We start from the raw sequence: 21,081 nt of genomic DNA, 5'->3' as shown, positions 1-21,081 counted from the left end.
AGGGCTGCACCAGATCAGAACACAATTTAGACCTAAATCCCTTTTATTCTTTTATTGTGTCTTCATTTCTAAGCCATTCTGACTGGAATAAAAGGATTAACAAAGACAGAACACGGAACAATCAATGTAAAAGAACGCATGCATTTCTTGATGTAATACACCAATTATTTGAAAATATTTGTTGCATTAAAAACATAAATGAAAACCTGTTGAATGAACAAAAGGATCTAGCAAGAACATTAACAGGTTAAAGAACGTTTTCCTTCAGAAACACCTAGAAATAATTTGTTTAACAATACATATTTTAATATACCATTTGGCATGTTTTGAAGGTATTGTTAGGTTTATTTTCCATTTCAATCCTTCTTCATAGGTTGGCTAAATAAGAAGCTGAATTTATAAAATGTTCACAACTATTATACAAGTCCTAACAACAGACATGTACTGCAACAGTAGATAAGGATAATTTTTAATTATCATTTCTGACACAGATTATTATTTAAAATAGCCTGGTTTATGAGAGGAAAGTAATAAGACAAACCTGTAAATAAATGTTGTAAAAATGCTTGCAGTCAGGGAGCCAGACCATATTTGCACAGAAAAGATTTACAAACACAGCCTTCACACAGCTCCATCTAAGCAAGCAATTAGAAGTCTATGCACATTTTTATTTCTCCAGGTAGGTATTTAAACTTACATATAAGAAAACTTCAACTCATCACTCTCTAGGTTGATGTCCTAGTTTTCATAAGCAACTCTCCCTTTCTCTGTTTTCTTAGCTTCCCACATGATTATGAAGATTTTTTGCTGCAAAATAACTGTCTGATGTTACATGACTATTTTTATTACTGATAATAACATTAGTAATGTAATAAAAAGACAACATCTACACTATAGTACATTATAATCCTCATTCCAAACCCTTCTCACTAGCACCACTACAAAATTTTGCATATTGTTAGTGAAAACAAGTCTTCCTTTATGCAGAAACGAAATCTTACCTGCTAGCCCTCAGACACTTAAAACCCTCTGGGATCACGACGAAAGCCCATAATATAAAACTTTATAGAAGTCACAGAACTCAGCTAGATTAAAACAGTTTAATGATCATGTCAATAAACCAATGCATGAATAAAAACACGTATAATTAAATGCAGTGAACTTTGAGCATCTGCATTTCTCAAGATGTAGAGACTGCATTTGACCAGCAGTTTCCCTGTCTCAGGACTGTATTTTTATTCAATTGTGTTGAATACTTCCAAACATAGAAATCATCTGCAATAGCTATGGACACGGACTTGAAAAAGCTGTAGACCTTCAATAAACCAATGGTCATCTATTTCCAAGAGAAAAAAAACACTGCATACAAGAGAAGTAGAGTTTAAGTCCATGTAAAGTCCTCTTTAGATATGAAAAGGTCACTAACTTCAGTGGGCAATGGCAGTGTGCATTAATGAAGCCTTCAGTGTGCTGAAACAAAATGCCTGTATTAGGCTACAATCCAACTGTTGGGGAGGAGTACTTTTTTTGTTGGTAACAGCATACCTAATTTCTTCCTCTTTGATTCCTATTCTTTGGATGGGGCGGGGGGGGGGGGGGGGGGGAAGGCAGGCAACCAAGAGAGGCTTAAGAGAAACACTCTCCATTACTGTTTTTATCAGATTTTCAATTTAAAGAAAGTAAAATAATATAAACATGCTGAGCATGATCCTGCTAACAGACTAGCAAAATATTCACATGGTCAAAGGACTCTAAATAACAATCTCTATGATAAAATATAGAAATCTAAGAATTAATCCTAACATAGCAAACAAATTTCTCTGGTTTCCAACCTATTGTACTGTCTACCTGCTAGAACAACCAAGATGAACTCTTGGCCAAAAACACAACTTCATATTTGTAGTCCTTAGTGTTTTTTCCCCTCCTTCCCTTTCCTCCCCCTCCAGTGGACAATAAAAGATCACAAGATAGATCAGAGCTCTCATACAATTGACAACCTGCACAGGCTCTGCCTTCAGGAAGTTCAGAGATTATGCAAATAGGTATGTATGCATTGTATGTACGCATTGTATGCACGTATATCCCTTCTCTGGTTCAACGTCTCATTTGAAAGTACGACAACAGACCTACGCTGTACTAGACTTCTTGAAATATCCTTTCTTCTGCTCTAATGTCAGAGAGGTGAGGCCGTTCACAACACTGTAATTTCTTCCTGTATTTCTGGGCTTCTGAAGCTCACCAAATTTTTATTTACGACCCACTCTTTCTTTCTCGTCTCTGCTCTCCTCCTCTCCACCCACTTCCAAATAATGGGAAGACTGACAGCTCACTTCTAGTCAGGATGTTTTACTCTTTCTATATCTAGCCTCGGTCAGTCTGCAGTCACCCTGTATAGGGGTGACTACAGAGCGACCCCCCTTGAAGTCCCTTTCTCATATAGCTTCGGGCAATGCATCATGCAGCACTTGCTGCCAAAAGATCAATGGACCTTTGCGGATCGCTGAAGCTTGGTGTATTCCTGTCAAATCTGTCTGCTCTTTCCAGCTGGAGGAGGACAGCATACCGCTGCTACCTTCTCAAACTTATTCCAGAGAAGTAGATAGGAACACAAATGAGAAGAAAACCCTCCAAGTCCTAAGCTGATTCTCTTAATCTTCAAATAGCTGAGGTCCTATTCAAGCAGGAATAGGGTCTTGTTCAAGTTTCTAAGTCTCCTGCATAAGGAGTGAAAAGGGGAACATATCCTGGCAAAACATTTTATATACTGTGGCACTATAGCGAAAACGTATATAGCAGACAAAGTCAGTTCTTACCTGAGGTATAATTGAAATTTTCTTCCGCAAGTCATGGAGTCCTAGCTCTGATGTCAAGTACTTATCAATCCAAATCCTTCCTTCAGGTTCAGCCAATCGAAAGAGGGCCGCTATCAGAGAGCTTTTTCCAGCTCCCGTTCTTCCCACAATTCCAACCTATAAAACACATAGTAAGATTAAACCAAGAACTTCTCAGGATAAATTAATATTTTAAGCAATAGTTTTATACCATTACAGGGTTTATAATAAAACAAGCAGCAAACAAAATTACTTTATAATTAACACTTCTTTCAAAAAGAAGAGATGCCTCCCCTCCACGCCTCTCAAAATTAATTTGGAGTCAGCTGACATTTGGATACTCAATGATTTCTTGGTTCATATCATTCAAAAGCGAAAGAAATCTTTTTCTGACAAAGCTTTTCCCTCAATATGTGCTGCTGTATTGTGTAGACAAGATAAAGCGGCTCAATGCATACAGTAACGTGATTCAAGGCAGCTAACTTCTATCCTAAACCTGGCTTGCACGTTGACATCAGGCAAATCATTTCAGACATGTATCTATTTCTCAGTCCAAAAAAAAGGGCTCTCATAAAACATTTTGAGAACAACATATAAGCAGTATTCCTAATTTAAATAACGCTGTGACTGATTTTGGTTAGTACAGTTAAAAGGAAGTACTTTAAAGTAGTCAAACTTTAAAGCCAAAGTAAAGCTAAAACTAGCACTACGATTGTAAGCAGTATTCATGCTTCAGACAGCTGCAACAACAGAGAGGATACAAGTACTGAAACTACAAGGCCATGTGAGCAAGCTGCAATTTATTTCCAAGCAGAAGAAACAGTGAATAGAATTAGAGAGAATCAATCTATTTCTGTAGGTTCCCAAGGAAAAAAATATGAACTGTTTACAATGTGAAAAAATAAGACTTTCAGAAAAAAGAAGTAGAGATGATGCAAAGTAAGGGATTGCTAACTTTAATGTCAAGGGATTAAGACTTACAAGTATTTCATATGAAATCAACATTAGGGAGAAAGTAGGCCCATTAATAAATGAAAGGAGATGTATAATTAGTGGTGATTAAATGCTATTTAAACAGCAAACTTTTTTTTAAAAAGCTGTCTTCAGGTAAAGGATTCTTAGAGAAAACAATGCACAGTAATCAATTGTATCATAGGTGATGGGTGTAACTCTTGCACAGATCTGATCTGGCAAGGATTTGTTGTTTCCTGCATTCATTTCTAATCGCTACATTTCCAGAAAGAAATCATGATACTGGAAAGAGTTCAGAGAAGTGCAACATGAAATTAGTATGGGTTGGAGATACTGATTTTATGAGGAAGGATTTATGAGGCTTAACTACATGCAATATAGCTTGGTGAAGTGACTGGGGAGCAGAAAGAGGAAGAAACACAAAAATCATGAGCATTCGTACAGACACCAGAGGGCAACTACCCACTGCCTGAGACTCGGGTGTATGCAGTAATGACTGCTGGAATGAAATTAAGGATAGGAAACATTACATTGACCAGCAAAGAACAGTCAGACACTAAAGTCACAAACAAAGCAGCAGCGTCCACATTTAATCACAAATGCAAGAAAATAATAATAAACAAAAAAAGTAAAAAAGCACACTTCAAGGGCAACTTTCCCTGCATAACCTAAAAGGTATTTTCTACTTCTGTCTTTTCTGGTTCAACACCTTCATCCAACGATTCATTATTGTACGACTGTATAAACTAATTAACATTTATACAGTACTTACTAGTAAAGACACAGCATAATTTAAACAAATCTGTTACAATAAATGGTAAGAGCAAATAAACTATCTAGTATTCTAAATGAAATCAATGAAACAAAAATAGTTCTGATCAGTTTTGCTACGGCTCAGAAAAAACGCTGAATGGACAACACACACAGAGTTGTAAAAACAGAAGTTCAATTGCTTCTTTGTAAATGTCAGTGATATAAAGTATTGTATTAAGAATATAAGGAAAAATATAAAAAAATTGATACTTAAAATAAAAACGCAGCTGCTCTGCATATTGTCAAAATCCTACTCTCAGTTTGGCATCAAATGAAAGGATTTATGCTCTTCCGTATTTAGAAAAAACTATTTGCATTTTTGGTCCGATTGACTACAGGGTGCTGATTATTGACATGAATTTGAAACAGCTCTCAGTATACACATTTCTTTTACACATTGTATTCTTCAGAGGCTTATGTTCATAGCCAGTGCAAACACGGGGATGGTCCACAAACAGGAGTCCCAACCACCAAAATCGTACGGCCAGGATTTTGTTGCCTGATGTGAGCCACGTGTATACATCAGAGTACACCTGCTACAGTGGACTCATCATTACCTAAGCATCAGTCATACTTCAAAGCAGAGCTGCACAAAAAACAAGGGTGAGATTTACAGCATGTCAGCTACTCCACAGAAACTGCCTGTGTCTTTGTTATCCCTCAGGCAACCTCCCCTTCGTGCTACACTGTAAGAGTATTTACACGAACAGCTGCCATGCCATAAATCTAGACTCACCCTCCTCACACTAACTTTTTCATGTAGACGTATCCTCAGATTGAGGATATGTCTGGACAAAGAAAACAAGGTCCTTTTAACAATATATTAGTCAATAAGTATTCAGAAGTTGTTACAGTCAACTAAACACCCTACTAAAACAAAGTGGCGTTCAGTTCTCCTGCTTCAGCCACACTAGCTGAAGAGGGTAAACACAGCCAGCTGCTGCAGAGCTCCTTATGCTGGCACTCTCCAGTTTGTCTCAGGCAGGCTACACTAGCAAAGATGTTTTAAACAGAAGGTCCTTCCTAGCCCATTTTGATGGTAAAGAATTATTGAATGCTAGGACATGCAGCTTAAGTGGCAGATCCAAGCAGAGAGCAACCCATGATGCCAAGCGACACTGAAAAGCGAGTGAGCGACTACTAATAATCTCCTCCATTCTGACTATATCTAGAGGTTCCCAAACTGAGTGCTGGGGTACTTACAAGACAAGCTCCAAGCACAGCAGGAATTTAACTTTATTCGATCTGTCAGTGGCACTGCAGCCAGGAGGAGCATGCACTAGCCAGGGGGTATGAACAGGCATAAAAGCTCTCTCTGACAGCCTTATGGGCAGAATCCTCCAGCGTAGCTGGCAATCTGGTTCTGAAGAGATGCTTTGCCATAATTAAAAAGAATATAAGGGGCACAGATGCTTGGGAGATTTATTTTACACAGTGGCAGTCTACTGTAGTATCGTGCAAAACACGACAGAAAACAAATATAAAATTGCTGGCAATAGTTTCAAGCTGGGCAAATTCACTTCAGGATGACAAAACCACAGCACAACCACTCAGCAAAAATAAACATCTCCAATACTGGTCCCCTCCCACCAAGTATTGAGCAATACACTGTTAATATTTCCTGCTTCCTTTTCTTTATTATTATTTTATTTCTGTCTCTCACTAAGACATGTAAATCTTCTTGTCTGCTATTATATAGGAGTGACATACAACAGCTAAAGAGCTGGCCCATAGGCAAGAGAAGTAGAGACAAGACAAACATCCCTTTTGCTATTCTTCTTCAACACCCCGTTCTCAACTTACACATACCTAATTCCATGAGATCATCTCCATGCAGCAAAGTTGGGCTAAATTCTTGTAACATGCATGCTATTAATAAGGCCCACTTGGGGAATGAAACAGCGTTGGGAATGAATGGAAAAGCATGTTACAACTGAGGCAAGGACAATGACTGTAGAGAGTTAAACCACTCTCCTAGGGGAGATATTCTAATCAAAAAAGTACATGTGCGTTTGAAACGTAGCAAAGCACGAATTAACACTGCAGGGCTCCCATTTAATTTTGTCTGCGGGGGAGACCTTCCCCACAGCACTCTTTCAATTGGGATACTGTCAAAATTGGGGAAAAGGAGTCAAATTTGCAGAGGAGAAAGAGTTTTATTTCTATGTTTCTTTTGGCTACCAATCTAATTAGTGGCAACAGTTAATTGGACTGGTAGCCCAAAGGAACTGAAATAAAATCCTCAATTCTAAAGTTATGCAATTGATTTGTATTTCTTTCTTCTCTCCTCCATTCTGGCCTCTGTGCAACAGGACGTACATTCTTTATTTTTAATTGTCTCTGTTCACTTTGTGTGTTGACACCCTTCATCCCATTTGCGTTTCATTTATTGAATCCTCTATTTCCTAGGGCAGCTCCATTTACTTTGAATTTCAAACAAACATCTTGGGCTTAGGTGGTATTCTGAATAACTGTCACTTCCTGATGAAACCCAAGTTTTGTCAGAAAACTATCAAATATGTTTAACCCTCTGTTTTCAGGGATACATAAACAGATCATTTGTCCTAACTGCAAGCGTCATGTTCTCAAACATATTTCTGCTAAATTTACAGGAAATAAATAGGCTCTAACTTTTGTTATTAAATATGACTAAGATTTATTTTTTAAATAATGTTTATCTTGTTTCCTAACATCTATATCTTTTATAATGTATTGTTATCACATTGCTTCTTTTCAACTTACTGTCTTTGCCTAATTACTGTGAATGACCAAACATAGACATATACATACCTTTTCTTTTGGTTTAATTAAAACAGACAAATGTCTTAACACCAAAGGTCCATCTAAACTGTAAGTAAAGTTAACATTTTCAAATGCTATCATTCCTTGGCTTGGCCAATCAGGTGGTGGATGCTTGTCAGTCTCCCAAGGAGCTTCTTTTTCAAGCTCTGTGTATTCCATCACTCTTTCTACTGATATCATCTAGGGGAGGAAAGACAACATGTACACGTGAATTTCAGCTTATTACATATTAATATATATTTCATATATATTAATATCTATACATATATGTATGTGTATGCACATATGTGTGTGTGTATATATATTGGATTTTGACTATAAAGATTCAATGCAAATTACTCTAGAGTTTTTCTTTCAAGCACAGATGAGACATTAATCTCAGTATTTATACTTACTTAACACAACTAAAGAAATGGAAAGAATTGATTACACGTTCTAATATAGATCCCAGCCTACCATGATACATAAATCCATATGCTAGCAATAATCTTTAACCAGTGGAATTAATTACAGGTTTAAGCATATGCATAAGTATTAAGGAATTCAAGCTGTGATAGTTGCGCCTATCAGTCCTAAAACGACCCCACATTCCACTATGTGTTTGGAAAACAGCTAGAAATGAAACTGCCAGACAAAAACTACAGGCAGACCCACAGCAGTTACTAACATCAAGTTCCTAGCATAACCATTCATTTTTTTGTCATTTTCGTTACTACTGCATTCATCCCCAGCAAATACACTAAAAATATTTGTCACAAGCAATCCAGAATTGAAAATAGCTGTCACCATATTCTTGCCTGAGTATCCAATAGAACTTGTTCTCCTATGTACGTGATGCCAGATATGAAAGAAACTGCAATATTTGCTTATGACTATAGTCTATGGGACACCAACTGGGAAGAGAAGCAAAAGCTGAGCCAGCTAGACATTTTTTCCTCAGACAAATAATAAAAGCTCTATTTAAGCTCTAGTGCATATCCTCATCCATACAACTACTCAATACAATTTCAGTTTTATAAAAATGTGGAACGTATAGGTTATTTCATTTTACCAAACTACATCCAGTCATGGATGGATTCTGAAAAGACCACCATAAAGATACCCAGTAGGCTTATCTTGCCTGGAGTGGCTTTGAGGACGGGCGTTACCAGGTACCAGGTTCTCCGACCTCATTGCCACGTACCCTTTCCACACTACAAAATAAGCTCCAAGGAAAAACACGTAAGAAAAGAGTAGCAGAGCTGAATAGATGGAAAATATTCTTGCCTTCCTCAATTTAGTAGGGCTTTAGTAACAACGGATTTTTGGAGGAATGTCAACTTGACAAGGAGAAAGTTAACACTAATCACAGCTCTATAAAACGATCCCTGTTCACCAAAGACAGCTTTGTAAAGAGTAAGTCTTCCTCCAAAGTATTTCTGAAACCCAGCCTCTCATAGAGTAATTCACTACACTGGAGAGTCCCACAGATTTGCATTTCCAAAACTTCTTAATTTGAACAAAAAAGACCAACTTTTTTCCCGTTTCTCACTGAAGTCTGGCACCATTCGTTTATTCATGTCTGGAAAATGCCCTGAAGAAGCTCTGTGCTCTGTGCTAGACAATACAAATATAAATCTAACAGAATTAATTTTATCTTTATTAAACATGGCTTTGTTACTTTTAGAAAAGTACTCAATATATTTCCTAGACAACAGTCAGCAAATTATAATTACAAGGAAACTTCAATTATCAACACAATACACACAAAAACAGGTTTATGATGCAGTATGCTCTTTCTGGTGCAGTATATTTTGCAGTATTTTTTCTTATATGTTAGCCTACAAATGTTAATAGGCAAACTACAACGTGCTAGTAAATACTGGAGATAGCTAGAAGGTGTTTTACTTTATATATTTTGGAAGACACACATCATCAGCTCAGCTGAATATAAACTTAATATTTTCAAATATCTGGTAATTTCAAACAAATGAAGAAGATATAACCTTTACAATGAATTAACAGGATCCTAAAAAAAATCCCACAAGGCATATAAATACAATAAATACAAATAAAATAAGAATATTAAATTAAAAATGGAAAAATCCCAAATTTTCAGAAATCTTTAAAAAAGTCCTACTTCTAGAGAGGGATTAATTTCATATAATTTTAGTAACTTTCAATGTACACATCAACATCGGAATAGATAGCCTCCTTACTGCTGCAAAAAATAATTATAAAGACTCCCTTATTATCAATGGAGAAGGACAGTCTTTGGGCAGAATTCATCTCACTACACCCTCAAAATCAGCCAGACAAATTACACACCAGAAAAGACTGTTTTTCTCCACTGACTATAAATGGTGCTTCAATTGCTTGTGAAAGTATTGATGTCCTAAGACAGGCAAAAAGAAACCCATCCTGAAGGCCTCATGTCAAAACAGCAAAAAGGAATCAAGAAGGAATAAATGTTACCAGGTTTTCAACTTCAGCACTTTGTCTAACACCCCACTGGAACATTCCCATGAGAGTGATTGCATAGGATAGCGCCAAACCAACCTGCCCTGCATTCAAAGCTGCAGAATAAAAGAAAATCAAACAGAGACACTGGTAACTACACAAAATTCTAGTTAACCTCACCTTCACACAAATACATAATGGAAGCATCACCGCCAGAATTTTTATTGATTACATAGTACTTAACATCTGGGTAACCAGTAGCTCCGGGCACAACAGTTATTTGTTGCCAAAATTATTTGGGTATTTGAAAAGACAATCCTGATTCTCCTTGATCTGGCACTTATCTAAGACCTGAAGTTCAGACTCAAGACCATACTTACGTAGCTTGCTAGGGTCATCCCTATTTGGCTAAGCATTAATAGCTTCAGGTATTTTCTAAGGGAACTAGAACAGCCCCCAGATCCATGTAAAAATGAGCATATAAGTTATGAACATTTACATCAACTCTGTTCAGCTGTAAATGACCACATAAAATAACAGGACAAAATATTTCTTCCCTTATTTACATAAATGCTTACTACGTTCAGCGGTTCAACTCTCGTGAAACAAACGAATTCTGTCTGCCCTAATACTAAGCATGACTGACTTAAACTTTATCCCAGCACAGCCCTATTGACTTCAAGAGTGCTACTCCTTATCCAGAGGCAAGGAAAGATTCAGGACCATTGTTCTGACTTGTCTTTTTGCATTCTAATAACTTTAACACTGAAAATTTTGAGCTAGGTTTGATCAGCATACATATTTTAAAATACACATGCACACACACAAAACTTATCCAAAGAAAAAAAAAGAAACAAAAATAGCAAATTAGCACTAATTTTCATGTCCAAGATAATTACTTCTTCCTTCATATTTCAGATGAGTGTCTTGTTTTAGTATATCTAACCCAATTACCTCCTGGATGATGCATACACTAATGACAGTGCACGAGTGACAGTGAATATAAAATGTATTATTACAAGGTGATTTTCTTTCTGGAATTGGCCTATTCTGCTGACCCAAGATATTAGAATAATATGCCTCAGAATTTTAGTTTGCCTTTTGACCTATTGTGCCATGTGTAGAAAGAGAAAAAGCGCTAAGCAGCAGCTCTGTGGGTGTTTCAGTACAAAAAGCAAAGCCCTGTAGGTATGCAAAGTAAAGGCAAAGGTGAGGAAAACAAAAAAGATTTATTTGCTGTTATCAGTCAGAAAGCCAGAATCCTGAAAGCGATGACTACAGATCTGCAAGTTTGTTTGCACATCTGGGGAAGATGGTAGATGCATGCCTAACCCCCGAAAATGTCTAAACCACCTTCAGTATTTGCAGGGAAGGACATTCAGCTCCAATGCCCTAGACTGGGGAAGAGATCATGATCTAGAAAGAAATATTTAACTTAATTATAGTCCTTAAACAATTAAGAAACAGTAAACTACGAAAAAGAATTACACATTACTATACATGGTAACTACTGAGTGAACTTTTCTTAACATCTGTACTTACTCTTGGCGAGAAGCAGGGAACCAAAGGCAACCACTATAACAAAAATGGCACAGATGGCATCCAGACGCACAGCAAACCACCTCGAGGTTGTCAGAAATAGAAACCAGGCCTCTAAAGTAAAGACATAAGAATAGTGGATTATTAGAGAAATTAGTTGTATAATTATTATTAAATTAACTCCTGTTGATATTACAAGTTGTTATTAAAAAAAAGGAAGAAAAAAAATGTACTGTCATCTTCAAGTGTATGTCTGTATGGATTGATGACAATCGGAATTTTGTCCTGTTTTCTTGGTAGGGTCGGACCTAGTTTCACAGTAATGCAACCAAGGCTAGGATAACAAACAAACAGGAAGAAAAACAAAAAACATTCAAGGCCCAAAGCACAGCCCAGTTACTTGCAGTGGAAGCCCCTCCTGAACTCCACTAACTCAGAATCTCAGCTACGTTTGTTGTAGCTGGACAATGTTGGCTGTGCTTGGAGCGCAGCCAACAGAGGCAGCGAACAGACGCAGCAGTTTGCGCAGCAGGGTGCCAGAAGGCAAAGAAGGTACCTCTCCATTTTGCACAGTGGTGTGTCCTTCCCCGGGGCATGATGATGACACGCCGCAGAGCACGTTCCCCAGTGGCTGCTGGAGGTGCTGCATCGGCTATGTCTGAGGCTTCAACCCAGACAGACCCTCAGACAGCAGATGCAGCTCTGCAGGTGTCAGGCTGCAGGGAGTGCCTGGGGCCTCTCCGTGGGGCCTGGGCTGACAGTCAGCTCTCCTGTGTGAGGTGTGCTGTGGTTGACCAGTTGCGTCACCAGATAAAGGAGTTACGGGAGGAGGTTAGTAGGCTGCGTAGCATCCGAGAGGATGAGCGGGAGATTGACAGGGTATTCTCAGAGACTGTTCAGCTCCAGGAGTCCCCACCCCCGCACTGCAGCGGAGTTGTCAGAGGGCTCAGCACCGTGTGTAAAGGTGCATCATAACGCTGTGGAAGAGGGCTGGAAGCTGGTGACCTCTCGTAGAAGGAGAAAGGCTCTTGCTCCTCCTCAAGACTTACCCTTGAAGAACAAGTTTAGCGCCCTCCAAGCTGAGGAGAGGCTGGGCACGGCTCCAAGGGAGGCAACTGCCTGGCAGCCCCTGTGCTGTGCAGGAACCCCCGGAAGAAACGGCGAGTGATTGTTGTGGGTGACTCCCTGCTGCAGGGGACAGAGGCACCTATCTGCCGACCTGATCTCTTGTCCAGAGAGGTTTGCTGCTTGCCAGGGGCTCGAATAAGGGATGTCGTGGAAAGATTGCCAAGGCTTGTCCATGCGTCGGACTACTACCCTCTGCTGATCTTCCATGTGGGCGCTAACGACACGAAAGGCAAACTGGAAACCATCAAACGGGACTTCAGAGCTCTGGGAATGGTGGTCAAGGGTCTGGGAGCCCAGGTTGTTTTCTCCTCAATCTTGCCTGTGAGGGGAAAGGACGGGAGGAGGAGTAGACGAGTTTTCCAAGTCAACAACTGGCTGCGCCGCTGGCAACAGGGCTTTGGTTTCTATGACCATGGGACCCTGTTTGAAGATCAACAGCTGATGGGGAGCGATGGGATCCACCTCACCAAGCGGGGCACGCGCATCTTTGCCAACAGATTGGCCAGCCTGGTACGGAGGGCTTTAAACTAGGCAAGATGGGGGAAGGGGAGTGGTATAGTGGCAGGAGAGTCAGTAAAACACCTCTCAAGTCAGGATGCCTCCAGCAGGTGCATGCAGCCAGGGGAGACAGCATGGGACATGGCTGTGGAGGCTCCTCTTGCACCTCTCCTGGGAAGCTTGCGTGCTTGACTGGCTCTCTGAAATGCCTGTATACCAATGCACACAGCATGGGGAATAAGCAGGAAGAGTTAGAGATCTGTGTGCGGTCGCAGGGCCATGATCTCACTGCAGTGACAGAGACATGGTGGGATAGTTCACATGACTGGGATGCTGTCATGGATGGCTATGTGCTTTTTAGGAAAGACAGGCCAGGAAGGCGAGGTGGTGGAGTTGCTCTTTATGTGAGGGAGCAACTAGAATGTATGGAGCTCTGCCTCGGGGTGGATGAAGAGCAAGTTGAGAGCCTATGGGTAAGGATTAAAGGGCAGGGTAACATGGGTGACACTGTTGTGGGGGTCTACTACAGGCCACCTGACCAGGAGGAAGTCATCGATGAGGCCTTCTACCAACAGCTGGAAGTAGCCTCATGATCACAGGCCCTGGTTCTCATGGGAGACTTCAACCACCCTGACATCTGTTGGCAAGACAGCACAGCTAGGCACAAACAGTCAAAGAGGTTCCTGCAGAGCATTGATGATAATTTCTTGACTCAGGTGGTGGAGACGCCAACGAGGAGAGGTGCAATGCTAGACCTTGTACTAACAAACAAAGAAGGTCTAGTTGGAGAGGTGAAGGTTGGGGGCAGCCTTGGCTGCAGTGACCATGAGATGGTGGAGTTCAGGATCCTACAAGGAGGGAGCAGGGCAATGAGTAGGACTGCAACGCTGGACTTGAGGAGAGCTGACTTTGGCCTCTTCAGGGACTTACTTAGGGGAATCTCGTGGGGTAGGGCTCTAGAAGGAAGAGGGGTCCAAGAAAGCTGGTTAATATTCAAGCATCACCTCCTCCAGGCTCAAGATCAGTGCATCCCTCTGAGGAAGAAGTTGAGCAAAGCGGGCAGGAGACCTGCATGGATGAGCAAGGAACTCCTGGCCAAACTCCAGCAGAAGAAGGAAGTGTACAGAACGTGGACAAGGGGACAGGCCACTTGGGAGGAATACAGGGACCTTGTCAGAGCGTGCAGGGATGCGACAAGGAAGGCTAAGGCCCAGTTGGAATTAAATCTGGCAAGGGATGTCCAGGACAACAAGAAGGGCTTCTTCAAACACATCAATAGCAAAAGGAAGACAAGGGAAAACGTGGGCCCGCTGCTGAATGGGGCGGGTGCCCTGGTGACGAAGGATACAGAGAAGGCAGAGTTACTGAATGCTGCCTTTGTTTCAGTCTTCACTGCTAAGGCCAGTCCTGAGGAATTCCAGACTTGGAGGCAAGAGAGGAAGGCTGGGAAAGGAAGACTCTCCCTTGGTGGAGGAAGATCAGGTTAGAGATCTTTTGTCCAAACTTGACATCCATAAATCCATGGGCCCCAATGGGATGCACCCACGAGTGCTGAGGGAGCTGGCGGATGTTATCGCTAGGCCACTCTCCATCATCTTTGAAAGGTCCTGGAGATCAGGAGAGGTGCCTGAGGACTGGAAGAAAGCCAATGTCACCCCCGTCTTCAAAAAGGGCAAGAAGGAGGAGCCAGGGAACTACAGGCCTGTCAGCCTCACCTCCATCCCTGGAAAGGGGATGGAACAGCTCCTCCTGGAGGTCATCACTAAGCATCTGGAGGACAAGAAGGAGATCAGGAGTAGTCAGCATGGATTCACCAAAGGGAAATCAGGCTTGACCAATCTGATAGCCTTCTGTGATGGAATGACTGCCTGGCAGATGAGGGCAGAGCAGTGGATGTTGTCTTTCTGGACTTCAGCAAGGCTTTTGACACTGTCTCCCATCACATCCTCCTAGGTAAGCTCAGGAAGTGTGGGCTAGATGAGTGGACAGTGAGGTGGATTGAGAACTGGCTGGATGGCCGAGCTCAGAGGGTTGTGGTGAATGGCGCAGAGTCAAGTTGGAGGCCTGTGGCTAGTGGTGTCCCCCAGGGGTCAGTCCTGGGTCCAGTCTTGTTCAATCTAGTCATCAGTGACCTGGAGGAAGGGACAGAGTGCACCCTCAGCAAGTTTGCTGATGATACTAAACTGGGAGGAGAGGCTGACACACCAGAAGGCTGTGCTGCCCTTCAGAGGGACCTGGACAGGCTGGAGAGCTGGGCGGAGAGGAACTCATGAAAGTCAACCAAGGGAAGTGTAGGGTCCTGCACCTAGGCAGGAATAATCACACGCAGCAGTACAGGCTGGGGGTTGACCTGCTGGAAAGCAGCTCTGCCGAGAAGGACCTGGGAGTGCTGGTGGACAACAAGTCAAGCATGAGCCAGCAGTGTGCCCTTGTGGCCAAGAAGGCCAATGGGATCCTGGGGTGCATGAGGCAGAGTGTTGCCAGCAGGTGGAGGGAGGTGATCCTGCCCCTCTCCTCAGCCCTGGGGAGGCCTCACCTGGAGTACTGTGTCCAGTTCTGGGCTCCCCAGGACAAGAGAGACATGGCACTCCTGGAGAGAGTCCAGCAGAGGGCTACCAAGATGATGAGGGGACCGGAGCATCTCTCCTATGAAGGAAGGCTGCGAGAGCTGGGCCTGTTCAGCCTGGAGAAGAGAAGACTGAGAGGCGATCTCATCAAGGTGTACGAGTATCTGAAGGAGGAGTGTCGAGAGGATGAAGCCAGCCTCTTCTCCGTGGTGCCCAGTGACAGGACAAGAGGCAATGGGCAGAAACTGAAGCACAGGCAGTTCCACCTAAACCTGAGAAAAAAACTTCTTCCCTGTGAGGGTGACAGAGCATTGGAACAGGTTGCCCAGAGAGGTAGTGGAGTCTCCTTCCCTGGAGATATTCAAAACCCGTCTGGATGTGATCCTGGGCAATATGCTCTAGGTGACCCTGCTTGAGCAGGGGGGTTGGACTAGATGATCTCCAGAGGTCCCTTCCAACCTAAACGATTCTGTGATTCTGTAATAATCTACAGGCTGTTTTAGACAAACTGCATCACAACACGCTTGTCTGAATGAAGTCTTTAGAAGGCAGCTGGGCTGGGGTTAAGCTCCCATTATAGGCAGAGGAGATCTAGTCAACAGTTAGTGGAGCTGCAGGGCTATTCAGCTGACCAAATGCACACATTTAGTTTTGGAGGACTTCACAGATGGACATCCCCACTGGGCGGGCACTTACATTTACATGTCCCAATTCAGTGCTGAATTCCATCCCAGATATTCCACAGTACAATATACAGGGGATAATAGCATAAAGGCATTGTAAGACAGAAGGGAAAGTGTTTGAGTTCATGGCCAAAACCAGAAGTCAAATAGCCATCACCAAATAATGCATTATTTATTGCTTAGGCTGCAGACGAATCATTCCAGCTGCTACCAAATCATAGTAAAAGGTTACTATTCCAACCCCTTCAGCATTGCTTGTCATTACTCCATGCTAAAAATTAGTGCTGTTTGAACTGTTTAACTGTTCCTTAGATGAGTGCTGGGAAAGATTCAAAGTAAAAAAAACCTTATGATAATAAGGAGAGGAGATAAGTCCAGTTTAAAGCCAGATCATTTGGATAGCCAGATTAAGGAGTGATCAAACCAAAAACTCAGCCAACAGGATTGCATGTAACTTCTGGGGGACCATGGAGGAAAAGAGGAGATAACAGGCAGCCAAGGAAGTTCTAGATCTGGTAGTCTGTTAGTCTCACTCTATAGTAACTGTGTGCTTGACCACATGGCTTCATTAAACAAACGACATTTGATATGGTCTAATGGAAAGATAAAGGTGTATGTGCCTGGTCATACACCTAGGCACATGGAATTACATATACCGAAAGAAGGGCCATATAAAGTCACAAACCTAGTTGCAGAAACAGAATTTATCATGGTGAGTTAGGTACTGCTCTGAAGCGCAGGAGACAAGTGCCCCTAGAAACCAAGCCTGCAACACGTTCCTACACTTAGACAGGGGGTCATTTTTGGTGCAATAGCCTATGGTGTAAGACCATAAAATGGAACACTTGGGTTGCAGATTTTCAGATCCAAGATTGTGCTCTACTGGTCCTATTGTCCAGGAAGGTGCACTAAACTGCTAGCTTGAGACAGGCCATTCTGCAGCCTTCTGGTGTGTAATCGGGGCCGCTGTGCAATCGGGGCCGCTGTGCACGCAGAAATGCAGCCTTCATGGGGACTCATCAGGATGGAACTTTTGATTAGCTTGGTGAGAGACGTGCTGCACTAGCAGGAAGGTAGCTTAGCCCTAGGTCAATCTTCCATCATGCCTTTTAGGTGTTTTATTTTGTTTTCTTATCTAAATACTATTTAATACCAAATTGATAGGCAAGCCCTGAAACAGGGCTCCCAAGGTCTTGTTTCCCAAGCTCAGCCTCGTATAGAGAGGAGCAAAGCGCTCCAGCCAGAACCACTGAAAAAACTACTGCTGGATGGGAGAGCCTTCTGTGAAGCAGGAAAGAGTTCATATCTCTTCAGCTGAGGAGCGGCTTAAGAACCCAGGACTCCAACTTTCTGAGCAAGCATGGAAGGTATCCTCTCCTATCAGTTATGGTTGGAGCACATTTAGGATCACAGGATCATTCAGGTTGAAAGGAAACTCAGGAAATCGCTATTCTAATCACCTGCACAAAGAAGAATCAGCTATGAGGTTGGACCAGGTTGCTCAGAGCTTTATCTAGGTTGGGTTTTGAAAATCTCCAAAAAGTGAGATTTCTCTGGGCAATCTGCTCCACTGCTTGACTGTCTTCACGGTGAAAAAGTTTCTCCTCACATGTAATTTCTCATTTCAACTTATACTTGCTTTCCTCTCTCCTCCTACCACAGATCACTGTGAAGAACCTGGCTCCTCGTTCTTGATAACATCCTTGTAGATGCTTGAAGGCAGCTATTAGATCTTCTCGAAGCCTTCTCTTTCCCAGGCTGAACAAGCACAGTTTCTTCAGCCTCTCATCATATGGAGGCCTTTCCTCAGAGTCCCCTAACCATCTTAACAGCCCTCCACCGAGCTCACTCCAGTTTGTTAATGTCCTTCCTGTATTTGGTGGTCCAAAACAGGATGCAGTATTCTAGATGTGGTCTAACGAGTGCTGAGGAGGATAGTCCATTCCGTCAATCTACTGGCAGTGCTCCTGTTAATATAGCCCAGGATGCTGTTGGTCACCTTTGCTGTCCAGGCACACTGCTGGCTCACGTTCCCACAAAGAATCTAAAACCACACACACACTAAAATCCATTCGCACTAAATGAGCTGGTATACTTTGATATTTAGGTAGGAAAGGCATCAAGATGAGAAGTGTAGGTACACAAACCAGTGCAGCTTTACGCACTTATATTTTATCTCAAAAGCATGCTCCTGAACAGTGCAGCTGCATATTACACATGCATAAATCAGCAGACTTATGAATCATTTTGTTAAGAGTTAGATGCATAAAATACAGTGGAAAAATGACATGCTTATGTACCTTAGATCTGACCATAAAATACAAAAATGATTTATTTTAAAGGTCACATTCCTCTTTGTATGGTGAATCTTGTACATGCAGTTTATCCACTCAAGGTATCTTTTCCTATAAAACTTAGGAAGCAACTTCGTTCTCCTTCACCACCAGCTAACTTCGAATTGATTTGGCCGGATAGGTAACGGCTTGAAAATACTAAGAAAAGGGGAATTCAAAGCTTGACGTGCCTCCTTGGAAGGTATGTTTTACCCACAAACAAGTCACTGTGCTCATCAAATTCTGTGACCTGTGATAAACAATACTTCAGACAAGATCAGCTGGTCTATTCTGGCCGGAAACTTTAAGTGTATCAATTAAAAAAAAGCCGTAGGATACACTTGTGTATCTTATGACAGAGGAAAACTCAAGAACTTATCTAACAAACACAAAATCACGAGTTTGCATTCTTGTCCATTGGTCTAGAACTTCTGCTGCATCTTGAAGAACATTTTAAATAGAGAGCTGGTAACACTTTCAGTTAGTTAGAAATTTAATTGGTAGAAGGGATAAGGAGTCATAGTACAAACCTAAAATATATTACTTTTGCTTGTAGAATACTATTATTTTACTCCTTCTGGTTATGCTAATACTGTATATTCAATTTGAGCTCTGAAAGTTGCTCAAAGTAAAAAAGATGAGAAATTAACAAAACTTTTCCAGAAAGATGATTTATATTAAATATCTTTGCCTACTTCTAGCACACTACCTAATATTAAATGCTTCCTAATATAGTTTAGCTTGTTTATCGCTTTTTTTTTTTTTTTTTTTTTAAATAAGACCAAATCCAGGAAAATGTCAAAACTGATTCTTTAAATATTCTTATCAGGCATACTTTAAAATGTTTATCTGCAACATTGTTAAAACATATGCATGGGTATTTGAAATTATATTACAGTAAACTCTCAAAATCTAGACAGATAGTAAGTTTTTTTGTTCTAATAGAGAAATTTTACCCTGAAGAGACAAATGCACAGCTCCCACCGATTTTAATGTACATTACATACATGTTGCTGAGGGCGTAAGATATTTCCCTCCTACAGAGCAAAGCATTTGATTTTTCATGTCCATTCATCACAAACCTGAGTGGAGGTCTTGGTGTGCATCAAATAACTTTTGAAATCTTTCCTCTGCTTTCAAAGCCCGTATAGTCCAAAGTCCCTGAAGGGATGATGACAAGTGGGAGAACACTGGACTTCGAGCTACAAAGGGAAATGAGAGTAACTGAGTAATAGCTGAAGGGTAACATTTAATTCTTTCTGTACTATGCTAATCTTTAATCCTATATATTTAACCATACCAGTTACTGTACTGCATCCTTTTAGAATAAATACGCAGTATCTTTATCCAAAGTCCTCTTACTCAGTTAGATCAGAACCACCATTACTATGTACATGTAAGGTCCCAAAGCCAGCAACATACACAAGTTCTTAACTAACTTCATTTACTTATAGTTAAACTGACATACCCAAAATTTATCATTATGCAAAAGCAGGAGTTAGGCATGTATTTCACTAGTTCAGACCCAAGGCAATAAGGAATTTATTTGCAAAGCCAAAGAAAAACTAATCAATGAATTGTCTATAAAATGTTAGCATTGAATATAATCATAAGCAGGGTTCAAGCTAACATCAAGTTCCACCAAACTACATACTTGTGGATTCCAGACGTTTAATATCTCTTGAAGTGTCTAAGAAATATCGTCGAAGAAAAATGAAAAGAATAAATAGCGGAATTAAGGGGATGAGTATCCAGGGAATCACTGCCACAGCCACAGCCACCACACCAAAAATCTGAAGGAGAGTCTGCAACACAATAGAAACAAACAAACAAAAAAATTCTTTGCCAGAAAGAATTTAATTTAGAACAAGGATAAAGCTATTTAACACTATTGTAACATTTCAATATTTAGACATAACTACCATAATTAAGAGTGGATGCACTGTATAACATTTGAACTACATCTATTTTCACGCAATTTGAAGAATTTACAGCAATACCTAATTTGACTAATTGTGCAGTTTATGGTTTTCTTCTGAATTATTTTTTAAGAGATGTCCTTACAAAATTGGTTAACTGAACACAAGCCTCTTATTTTGTGGGCTATTTCTGTAACTGCTGTAACAAAAGAAGAGAATGCTGATTAATGAGATAAGTAAGTAATCTTTAATGGTTCCAAGCCATCTGATGAATCAATAAGGTGTTTCTTCACTCTAGGTTGAGTTAGACTGATGTTCAACAGTGACTTGTAGCTTTCTACTAAAAACCACTCTGTCCCATTAAAAAAAAAAAAAACAAACCCTGACATCAGAGAAAGTGAGTTTTATTTTTGCAAAGAATAATAATTGTAAAATGTTATAATTAAGAAAAAAATATAAAACATTGCAAGATAGGCGTTACAAGAGGCTAGTTTTACCAGGTTCACTAAAAAACAAAAGATGAACAGCTAGGCTAAATCTGAAGTTACTGTTAGAAA

At 40.9% G+C, this 21,081-nt stretch overlaps 1 protein-coding gene across 4 annotated transcripts in view; it reads right to left on the bottom strand.

The window, feature by feature from the left end:
* ABCC4 (ATP binding cassette subfamily C member 4 (PEL blood group)) overlaps positions 1-21,081 on the bottom strand; it is a 156,417-nt gene that overhangs the window by 30,607 nt on the left and 104,729 nt on the right. For 3 of the 4 annotated variants that reach the window (XR_011138104.1, XM_068928927.1, XM_068928946.1), the window contains 6 exons: positions 20,260-20,410; positions 19,688-19,807; positions 11,400-11,510; positions 9,873-9,973; positions 7,407-7,598; positions 2,814-2,969 (listed from right to left, as the gene is read on the bottom strand). Coding sequence is in view for 3 of the 4 variants with exons in the window: in XM_068928927.1 (XP_068785028.1) it covers positions 2,814-2,969; positions 7,407-7,598; positions 9,873-9,973; positions 11,400-11,510; positions 19,688-19,807; positions 20,260-20,410 (831 nt within the window). In the remaining variant the exon portion in view is untranslated. Of the gene's footprint in view, positions 1-1,001; positions 1,086-2,813; positions 2,970-7,406; positions 7,599-9,872; positions 9,974-11,399; positions 11,511-19,687; positions 19,808-20,259; positions 20,411-21,081 lie in introns of all 4 variants that reach the window. The other variant, XM_068928937.1, reaches the window with a different exon arrangement.

The sequence above is a fragment of the Struthio camelus genome, chromosome 1 (genome assembly GCF_040807025.1).
Source record: "Struthio camelus isolate bStrCam1 chromosome 1, bStrCam1.hap1, whole genome shotgun sequence".
Classification (NCBI taxonomy): Eukaryota; Metazoa; Chordata; class Aves; order Struthioniformes; family Struthionidae; genus Struthio; species Struthio camelus.
This window is presented reverse-complemented; position numbering and strand designations above follow the sequence as displayed.